Source organism: Sinocyclocheilus rhinocerous, unplaced genomic scaffold (assembly GCF_001515625.1).
Source record: "Sinocyclocheilus rhinocerous isolate Xijiao unplaced genomic scaffold, SAMN03320098_v1.1 scaffold304, whole genome shotgun sequence".
Lineage (NCBI taxonomy): Eukaryota > Metazoa > Chordata > Actinopteri > Cypriniformes > Cyprinidae > Sinocyclocheilus > Sinocyclocheilus rhinocerous.
Window position 1 is genome coordinate 952,996 of NW_015659941.1, and position 11,486 is coordinate 964,481.

General features: G+C 33.8%; 1 protein-coding gene across 1 annotated transcript; it reads left to right on the top strand.

The window, feature by feature from the left end:
- Nucleotides 1–3,306: 3,306 nt before the first annotated feature.
- On the top strand, nt 3,307–9,906 carry LOC107724596 (fibronectin type III domain-containing protein 5). The gene is made up of 6 exons (XM_016533578.1): nt 3,307–3,440; nt 7,801–7,916; nt 8,053–8,251; nt 8,347–8,436; nt 8,573–8,748; nt 9,808–9,906. Exons 1-5 carry the CDS (start codon nt 3,362–3,364, stop codon nt 8,710–8,712), a joined length of 624 nt encoding a protein of 207 aa, XP_016389064.1. The 5' UTR covers nt 3,307–3,361; the 3' UTR covers nt 8,713–8,748; nt 9,808–9,906.
- Nucleotides 9,907–11,486: the final 1,580 nt, after the last annotated feature.

Genomic DNA, 11,486 nt, shown 5'->3' on the forward strand with positions numbered 1-11,486 from the left:
GAAACCATTATTTTATATTGTAATAACATTTTGCAAGATTACTGTTTTTTCTGTATTTTGATCAAATAAATGCAGCCTTGATGAGCACAAGAGACTCCATTAAAAAACATAAAAAATCTTACTGATCCCAAACTTTTGAACGGCAGTGTATACGCACACTTACTTAAGCAAATACACAAAACTTTGCATCTCATAAATCAATAAGTTATTGGATTGCCTTATTCCAGAATCTCATTTGGATTCACTTACATAAGAAATGCATGAGGAATACATATGAGATATTGATAGCAGGGAGCAATTATGCCATGAAAAAATATCAGTGGCATAAACATAGGCACGTCCAAGGAGTTCACTGTTATTAAAACAGTAAAAATCTTTAAATCTTTTAAAATATTTCATATAAAGATCACATTAAAACTGTCTTACCAAAAAATATTTTAAATGCCTTTGTTTATTTTTGATACTTTTTTTCAAATATATTTTATGCATTTGTTTTATTCTTGATCCTAACTTTCAGTATTAAACTATGAACATCTATGAAAAAAATATTACAGTAAATACAAGCATGACAAGCAGTGAAGCCAATTCATAAATATTAAAAAGATAAAGGAAGTATGATGTCAGCACTTCTGTGGATTTCCTGTTACCTCTGCACAGCAAAGCATGACACTACAACTCTGGCTCAAGCATCCTGCCCTCACAGATACACGGACGCTCACACTTGTCTGTTCATGCAAACACACACACACTCGCACATACACAGACACAACACTGTTTTGGAAGCATGGAATAAGAGACTCACTGTTCCTGATGTTGTGAGCGATGAAGTCATGAGTTCAGGTGCCAAGAATCACACTAGGGACAGTGAGAGGCCCCTGGTACGAGGAGAATCACTCTGGCTCGTTATATAACAACTCAAAGTACTGATATAATGGAGAGTGAGAGACACGCAAGAGATTCACTGTTTCCTTCTTTGTTTCTGAATCCTGCAAAAGCCAGAAAAAAATCTTATTAAAATGTATTCAATTAATTTGACCTGAAATTGATGCATTTGTAATGTGTTTATTGAATAGTACAAATATATATTATAATGTATAAAAAGTGGTTTAAATAAAACTTTTATGCATCTGAATCTGAATAAATTGCATGAGAATAAATAATTCTGAGGTTTATATTTAAAACATAAATCAATGTTTAAAAATTAACATAAATATGCAATTTAGTCTCTCAATTAAAATGAGGCATTAAGAGCCGATGCTATTTTGCTATCGATTACTATTATAGTTTTTATTCATACTTTAAATTTGTTTTTATTTTTATTTTATTTTTTTATTTATTTTAGTTTTAGTATTATATAAAGTTCTTTTATTTTGAAGTGTTAGTAATTTTGTTGTGTACATTTGTGATTTTTTTCTTCTTTTTTTAAATATCATACTTTTTTAAATAATACATTTTTATTTCAGTTTTAGTTTGTTATTTTAGTACAACAAGTTAAACTAAATGGCAATGGGAAATGTTACAGATGTTATATTTTATTTCAATTATTATATTTCAAATACCTATTTTTTGTATAGTTTTACTATAATAACCCTGATAAGAGCAGAATACACAATAATAATTACGTATAAATGAATTAGTAAAATTTGGTGTACATATTAACTTCCTAAAAAATATTTCATGCCATCTACTCCAACAGGACCTAATTTAATAAATAAAAACAAAATAATGTGATACTGAATATTTAGAATGTTCAGTAAAGGTAAACAAGCTCTGAAGAAAAGCTGTCCACTTGTGCAGTCTGTCACTGGGAGGCAAATCCAGACTGATTTCATTTCTCGAGCTCTTGTGTAAGACACTGGAAGAATCTCTCACAGACTGACATTTCCATAGAGAAGATGTCCAAGTCTCTCATCTGTATGTGTGTTTCTGCGTGTATCTATACTGGTGCTTGAGTGTCAGAGCAAACACCAGTGACTGACTTCAGTAATGAGATTATACTGCGCTTGTCAATCATCATCATCAGGCCTCATGCTGAAGAAGAGCTAGACTGGATATTGTCTGTGAAATAATCAGTACTTATTACTTTTGGATGGACTGAAATCACAAAGTCTGTACACGTATTTTCCATTCACAAAGACTGCTGCTGCACTATTATTTAAATTAATTGTTTTCCATGGAAGTCAATTATCACGCTATCAGCTATTTCAGATAATCCGGCTCCAAATGTACAAAATGAGAGCTGGGCGCTTTACATGTCTGTCAGGTCGTCTCATCCCATCTAAGTGGGTGATTCTTAGCCAGATTAATTGTCAAAATGAGTACTTACATGCTAAGCATCAACTTGAAGATAAACTGCATCAGAAAACAGTTAAAAATAATTTCTCCTTCTGCAGAAATGCTGAAAGGCAAGTAGTCACAAAAAGTCATCTCATTTAAACAGAGAGCAGACAATCATAAGAAAAGAAACATTTTCTGGAGTTATTTCACACTGAAGAAAGCAAAATAATGCTAGATCTATTATAGAAGGAATACAAGTGACCCAACTTGATTTAATTCTTTGGTAAAATTAAGAATTAAATTAAATTAAATTAATTAAATTAAATGTCATAACTTTATCTTTTATTTTTAAAATTATGGCAGAATCACTGACGTCACTTACATGCCCTAGAATATACAAGAATATTGCATATTTTAATATTAATGTGGAATTGTGCATGAATATGAATAACTATAAAACTTTAGTGCATGTAAATGTGGTCAATGGATGTATGTCAAAAGGGTTAAAAATAAATTAACTAAAATTGAACAAAAAATAAAATTAATAAAATAAAAAATAAAAAATACATTAAGTACTAAATGAAATTAAATACATGTAGATAAGAAGTAAACTAAATTTTAATTACAAATATTCATGTAAAATGAAGAATAATATAATGAAGAATAAAATAAAATAATTACATATCACAAGATCAAACTGAAAAAAAGTATGATTACCAAAAACACCTAAACCGAATCAGATAAAGAGCAAGTGTGCATGTGAGAGAGAGAGAGAGAGAGAGAGAGAGAGAGATGCCACAGGCTCACCGCACACTCCTTCAGTCAGTTTTTTGAGCTTCTTCAGTCTTGCAGGTATGAAGACAGCCGTATGAAGAACCGCAAAGGCAAAACAGGCTTCGTTTCAGTGTTTTCATCTCAACATCCGCTGTGCAGAACGATGCAGGAGTCGAGCGGGGCTGATGTGGAGCTGTCCGCGGTGCTGAACCGCCGCTGTCCGCGGTGCTGAGATTGAGCGCTTCGGTACCACAGCGACATTCATCGAAGTGAATGCAAGACTAGCGGAGGACATTCACATCTAGCCTGCATGGAAAGAATGAGGAGGGTTTTCATGCCCACACCGCTGCTCATATTGAGCTGTTTCGGAGCGTCGTGCGTCTTGGCTGGTAAGTTTACAAGATTGCATTCCATCAATGCTAATGGAGCATTTATGGGGACTGTTGCACATCATTTCATGACATCCGATGAGGCATTACGAGATAGTTGTGGTCACATGTGGCATGTGTAATGATGTGAAGTCTGAACCTTTGCGGTGAGCCTGGTAAAATATAAAGCATGAAATTAATTTGGTCAGAGCCAAAAGCAGATACCATGCTTGAAGTAGAGCAACTGAACCGAAATATTATGGCAATAATACACACCTGTTGAAGCATAACACACACACAGTCACTCGAATGCAGTGCATCATAAATCTCTACTAGATTGTGTGAATTCAATTACATTATCGACTGTGAAACAGCAGACAATGTGCCTTGAGTGTAGGCTTATTGAAATTACGAATATAGTTTAGCGATATTTAATATTTAGCTATGCTATACATATTTTACAAATTTTTGATCGTTTAAATCAGATTATTTGGCACAAAAATGAAAATCAAAATATATAATTAAATTAAACAATAAATAAACTCAAATAAAATAAATTAAAAACGTATTTAAATTAAATATTAAATTAATTCTTAAATTAAATTAAAAAGAAAATAAAACAAAATCTGGCATACAAATCTTGTCAAAATACAATTACAGAAAGACATTGACTGATTCTTTAGTGATTCTGTCCTGCATAAACCTGTCACTTAAGCACAACATCATAAAGAAGCTTCTAATGCAGACGATGCCTGCGAAATAATAAATCCAAACTGCAGCCAACACATTAATGCATGGGGCTATAAATTTTACATCTTAATGCACCATATTCAAGCCCTAGTAAAGACAGAAAAGCCATGAATCAGGATGTAAACAGGCTTCTGGCAGCTGCGACCGTCAGATCCTTGATGCTTTTAGAGGCTCCAGTGATAAGAGAAACTCAAAGGTTGAGCTTTTAGTAGAAAACTCGCGTGATTTTACTTTAGGGAAGAGCATTGAACACTGTAATGAAACTCTGGCAGAGAAGATGAAGAGTGAGTTGGAGAGAGGAATATGCAAAAATAAACCCCAAAGCACGTGGCTGAACAAATCAGGTCAGCATAGTAAAGATAATATGACGTGAAGAACAGCTTAAAGGAATAGTTCACCCAAAAATGCAAGTTATGTCATTATTTATTCATGCCATTATTTTTATTAGAATTTGTGGTGAATCTTTTCTTTACAATAAAGAGTTATAATGGCTGTCAAGCTCCATAAAAGGGAGCAAAAACCACTACAGCTATAGTTCATATGGCTTGTGCAATATATTCTGAAGTCATATGACAGCTTTGGGTGAGATATACAGACTGAAAGAGTGTCATTACTTATATACTTTATCTTTATATGGTGTTTTGTTTACTCAGTGTAAATCTGTCATAAATGTGGACCAGGACACTTTCATTTCAAACACATTCCTACTCACTTCCTCTTTGTTTCCATAGCAACCAACACAAACCTAATACTATATATTAATAGCAAATACTATATCTCCCTTTTTATCTTTACAAACACACACACTAGTTATTACTGAGTTATTGTTGTTGACTAAAACTAAAACTAAAACTTTTTAAAGTATTTTGGTTAATTGAAATAAAGCTGAAATAAAATAAAATGGTAACTAACTAATAAATTTAAAGCAGTAAAATTACAAACTGGAAATAAATATTAAAACTAAATCTACAACTAAAAAATAAATCAATCAATCAATAAAAAATAAATTTAAATAGTAATATTTTTGTGGCTCTTGTGTACAGATCTTGCTTCCATTGAAGCCCAAGATCAGTGTTGCTATTGTTAACTAACTATTAAAAATAGTTAACTAATAAAATAAAAAAAACTATTGAAATTGCTTTCAGTAATTGAAATAAAACTGAAATAAAATATACATTTTAGATAAAAACAAAAACAAAAAAACTTTAAAAACGTACAAAACTAACTGAATAACTAATGTTTACCAAAACCAAAAGTGAAATTAAAATAAACTGAACTTAAATAGTAAATGTAAAAAAAGAGAGAGAAAATAACAAAAAATTAAACTGAAATTAAAATGATAACTAAAAAATATAAAAACTGAAAGCTAATTCAAACTATTAATAAAAACTATAATGGTACATAAATAATACTAAAATAACACTGAAACTAAAACACTTGTCTTTTCTCATAAAGAGCAAAGATTTCTTGGTTCCCATTACAGTATATTCTTCCATTGCCTGGCAACTGTAAATAGTCTAAAGCTAATGAACTGTATTGTTTTGTGTCATGAGCATCCCTTACCTGTGATAAATTCATGTAACGGCTTCATGTGGCTAATTGCTCTGTGTTAAGGTGAGATTATAGTCAAAATCTCCAAAGGAACATTCAGTCAAAGTTTTGTCATTAGTACAATCATCTTGACCTGTTTTTCTTGACTGAGTTGTTCTTTATTTTCAGTCTCAACAGATTTTGTTGAGAACAACCTAGAATTGATCTGAGTAAAATATATGCAGTATAACATCAGTGTATGGCATAGCTGATCATTCATGCTATTTTATATTTTAACAAAACAAAAATAATCAAATTGAAGTGCTAAAAATAATGTTTTGTAATGAATTAAATACAGATATTTGAACAACAGTGTGAATGGAGTTCAGTGTACGTGTTTATGTACAGTATTTCTGCCCGTCTTCTACATCTATATGTGGGATGCTTCATTTATAATTCAACAGCATGTGAATGTTATCGCTCCCAGAATGCTTTTCTACAGCCTATAGAGAAGTCTATGTACTGCAGGCGTCAAGCAGGGGATACTGTAAAAGTCTAAGCGAGATATTATGCCTGAAACATACAGTACTCTACAGATGCTTCAGCTATGCAAGCCTGATTTTATGTGTCATCTACATGTGTCAGAGCACAAACCAGAAGTCAAATGCATGTATGCATTCTGCAGTGGGCGCTATAGCATGCATTAGCATAAACTGTCATTTGCCCGGCCATTTTTCATAGTTTGAAGAGAATCATGGTACAAGAGAAAGTGACACAACCGTTTAGGGAATTCTTTCTGAATGTGTCTTGTACGTTGATTTAAATCTCATGAGCCTTAAATACACACAATAACATAAGTAACATTTCTACACTGCTGTTGCTTGAGACTGATTTGTGAGTCTTTCATTCATAAGTCGGACTACACTGATCACGCTGTATGATGTTATTGTGCTCAGTATAGTGAGGACTAAATAGGGATGATTTTCCACATCTAAAAAATGACAAAATATATTTTTTCTTTAAAAAAAATAAATAAAAATCTGCATCTTCAATTGTTCTCAGTTATTTTATAAAAGGATTTTAAAAATGGTCTTTTTTTTTAATTGCTTACTTTTGCCAACACTTCAGTATTAATAAATGTGTGAATGTCCAACACTTCATTTTGGGGTTTCAGAGACCCCTTGCATGAAATATGATTGCAATAAATGTTCACATACAATGTTCACATCTTCTCTTACTGTAGCAATACTACAACCAGTTTGTGCATCACATGACATGTAGGCAAGGAGGAGCTTATATGCATGAAAATTTTATCTGGGGCACCATAAATTGTACTGGACTCACTGCAGGTGGGCAAGTTTCTCACACGTCATCCCTCTAAACGGCTTCATAACCACGTCCTCTTACATCTAGAAACAGAGTTTACATGTAATGTTTGTGAAATAGTGAAAAACAATTCTAAACAGCAGAGAAGAGAAATAGCAGCGCTCTCTGAAGCACACAGCACTCATTCAGCAAACCTCTTCTGCTCACCAAGACTGCATTTTTGGAAAACAGTAAGAACAGTAAAAACAATGAAATATTATTCTAATTTAAATAACTGTTTCCAATTTGAATATCTTTTAAAATGTAATATATTCCTGTGATGCAAAGCTGAATTTTCAGCATCATTACTTCAGTCTTCAGCATCACATGATCCTTCAGAAATCATTTATTATATTTATATTAAGCAAAACAGTCAAACTAAAACACCATTAAACTCCTCATATTGTTACGTATGAATATTACAACACTCAAAAATGAAAATATTGCCATTTACTCACCCTGATGTCCTTCCAATCCTGTATTTCTGTTATTGTTTCTATGGGACTTTCATCTTCATGCAGCTCTTTTTCATTGATGAATCACACAATAAGACCAGGAATGTGCATGAGAAAGTAAATAAATCAAATGTTTTCATTTCAAAGATTTTCAGAGTATAAAAGTCTTGCAGATAGGGGGAAAAAAAAGCTCACTTTAACTATCAAGTCCCCAAATCCCCAGCCAAAAAAGAAAGAGATTATCTGCATGAGCCAACTGGATTCCTCTTTGTTTTTCCCAGACAGTTTGGCTGCTCCTGTGAACGTGTCCATCAGAGATCTAAAGGGCAGCTCTGCTGTGGTCACATGGGACATCCCAGATGGGGAGCCAGTCATCGGCTTTGCCATCACACAACAGGTAACCGGAACATAGAGGGAGAGAAAAGTCACATACTCAGCACTCTCTATTTGTATGTTCATTCGAAATCATCTGTTTAAAGTGAAAAGTGAAGAGAAGGCTTTTGGTTAAATACTGTTGTATTTATCAATAACAGAAAAAAGACGTTCGCATGCTGCGCTTTATCCAGGAAGTGAACACTACCACGCAGAGCTGTGCATTGTGGGATCTGGAGGCAGATACGGACTATATAGTGCATGTTCAGTCCATCAGTATAAGCGGGCCGAGTCCCCTCAGTGAACCTCTGCAGTTCAAAACCCCCAAAGAAGCTGAAACACAGGCATCTAAGAGCAAAGGTACTACTGCATCTTCTTTCATTTTTCAGTATGAATGAAGTAATTAATAATCAATGTTTGACACGCCACTAATAGCATGACTGTATTTTTCACAGACGAAGTGACCATGGAAGAAGTGGGTCAGAACGCTCAGCTCCGGGCAGCAGAGCTCATCATCATCGTGGTGGTTCTGATCATGTGGGCAGGTGAGTGAGGAGCACAAAACCTGCAGCTGTCCACATTCAGAACGTTCAGATTAACTGCAGATATCACTTTAATGGATGGTTAATTGAACGGCATATTGCACATTTGCAGTGTTCATGTCATTTTTGTCTCTTTCAGGTGTGATCGCGCTCTTCTGCCGTCAGTACGACATCATCAAAGACAACGAGCCCAACAATAATAAGGACAAAGCCAAGAACTCGTCCGAGTGCAGCACCCCTGAGCATCCGTCAGGAGGTCTGCTGCGCAGTAAGGTATAACCGCTGCCCTGCGAGAGGCCAGACCACACTAGGCAGGTACAATCGTCCCGAATTGTACCTCAAACCAAACTCCACTGACATTTCAGTTCATGTTTCATAAGACAGTCATCATTTTCTCAGTGATCATTGGTAATACATAAAGTCTTGATTTTTTTGGACTATAAACATTTACCTTCAATAATGCATTTCACATTTGATATCAACTGTGTTATATTAGTTTCATTGAGGTACTATTTTAGTTTCATATTTTAAAGTTTTATTTATTTTTTATATTTTCCCTTTTCATTTAAAATTAAAAATAAAAAATAAATAAAATTAAAATTTAAAGTTGTAGTAATTATGTTGTTGTTGTTTTTCTTTTAAAAAATGCCTATATTGTTTTTACTCGGTTTCAGCTTTAGTTATTTTAATACATAAACTAAATACACTTTAAGTAAAATATGAAATAAGTTAAAAATAAGTAAAATATAAAATAATTTGTTAACATTAGTTAACTGCACAAGTTAACATGATTTGTTTTTCACTAATTCACTAACATTATTAAAACCAAAACCTATATCTATTAATATTATTTAATGGACTTCCTTTATTAATAAAAATGTTAACTATAATAACCAATAATTTAGGTTACTATAATTTTAGTTAACTATAACAACCCTAATGCAATGATATTCTAGTAAACATAAAAATGCAGGTAAATTGCAGGTAATAAGGTAAAAAGAGGGTATAATATAATATAATGAATATAATATAACATAATATACTGAACTACTGTATATTTTGTATGTATATTTTGTTTTGTTTTTAACACTGTTAGATTTATTAATTAATTATACTTTTTTTATTATTATTATTAACAACTGTCTGGGCTTTACTATGCATTATAGGATTGCATTCTCTGAGAACAATACATGTGATGCTGCTCAAAACAGTTAACATAGAAGCTGGTTTAATTATGTTGCCTACCTTTTGAAACAGCCTTCGCATCCTTCATTTTTCATTACTCCACTTATTGCACCATGTTCTCCGCTGATCGCTCCAGGCCGCCCTCCAATCCTCTCACTAACATTAGACATCTTCTTCCACTCTCCGCAGTTCCCCAAGAACAACAACAATAACCGAACGCCATCTGTGAACATTATCAAAGTGTGACAGGATGGTTTCTGCTTCGATGGATTCCGCTTTTACCACATGGATACAGAATGGCCGTATGTGCTCATCCTCCAAACAGGAAGCAGGAATATTGGAAGTTTCCTGAAAACAGCTGGAATAATCCATAGCGAGAGAAGCCAGAAAGGTGAACTTTCACACAGACCCGCTCTGGCTCCAGCAGTCTGGAGATAAGACCAAATCTGTGGCTGTTCGCGACAGGAGAAAGAAAGAAATGCAGGGGAAAAGACCCTTCTAACTTCTCTTTATCACTTTACAAACAACTGGTGTCAGCGAGGAGATCTGCACCCATTTAAATTCCTCTCTTTTAAACTTGAAAACTCTTGAGCTCTGCTCCTTTATCTGGTTTTCTCTTTTACCCTTTTCAAAAGGCATGATCCATTCCTCGGTCTCAATGGTGGTAAATGGCTTTTATAATAAATCTGTAGTAAGCCACTAAATGCAGGACATCCATTTCTAGCTGTCAAAAAATGCTCTAGGAAAATTTTGCTAACATTCCAATGTTACGAAAACATTACATCTGAACATTAAAAACATCAAAAAAAATTTAATGCAAGCATTAAAGGGTTAGTTCACCCAAAAATGAAAATTAGCCCATAAATTACTCACCCTCAAGTCACTGAATCGATGCGTTTTTTGCTTCCTTTGCTCCTGTTAACAAACGTTGGGTTTTCACGAGACTCACCGGCGCATGCGCAACGCTGAACTCATACGTCATGCTCCCGGAGCTGCTTCCGTGTACAACTGTTGGCACAAGCTAGATTAAAGTGATTATTACATTTTGAATATGGATATTTTTCTTACAAAAAGGCGTCGATTCGATACAGGAGGCCTTTGTTCACCCTCCGGAGCCGTGTGAGACACTTTTTTTTAATGGATGGGCGCATTTTAATTAAGTGCTTTTGGACTGAAGCAATGCAACACCCGCTGAGTGGCATTAAACAACTTGAAAGATCAAAGACAATTTTTTATATAACTCCGACTGGATTTGTCTAAAAGAAGAAAGTCATATACACCTAGGATGACTTGAGGGTGAGTAATTTATGGGCTAATTTTCTCAATACTTTGGACTTTGGACCCCACTGTATAATATGGGATTTTGCAGCGGTTAGAAAATTGACTAATAAACCTGAATATGGATATTTGACATCACCAGGATCTTCCAAGACTTCATCAAGCGTTCCTTTTCATAAACTCTAAAGCATTCAAATGGCTTGTTCTCTCTCAGGGAGAAAAGCGTTCATCCAGAGAATAGGTGGCTTATTTTAGACTGGTTGAAATGATTTGATAGAGAGATGAAAGAATGTTGTGGAATGATTTTACTGACAGCTCTCATTCCAGCATAAAGAGAAGACTTTTATTTCTATTTCTGATTGTGTTGTTGTTGTTTACACCTGCAGAGATACTTGAGAGAAAAAAAAAATAATAATAATAAAATAATAAACCAGCAGTGCTGGGGGAGATACTTTAAAACTGTAAGCCACTCCTAATTTAAAATAGGTGTCATTTAGAAAAAGATAGTTACACTTTTTTAATTAAAAGTGTAATCAGGTCTGTACTTGTTCCGCCACCAAAACGATTAGGAATTTGAATAACTAAATGAA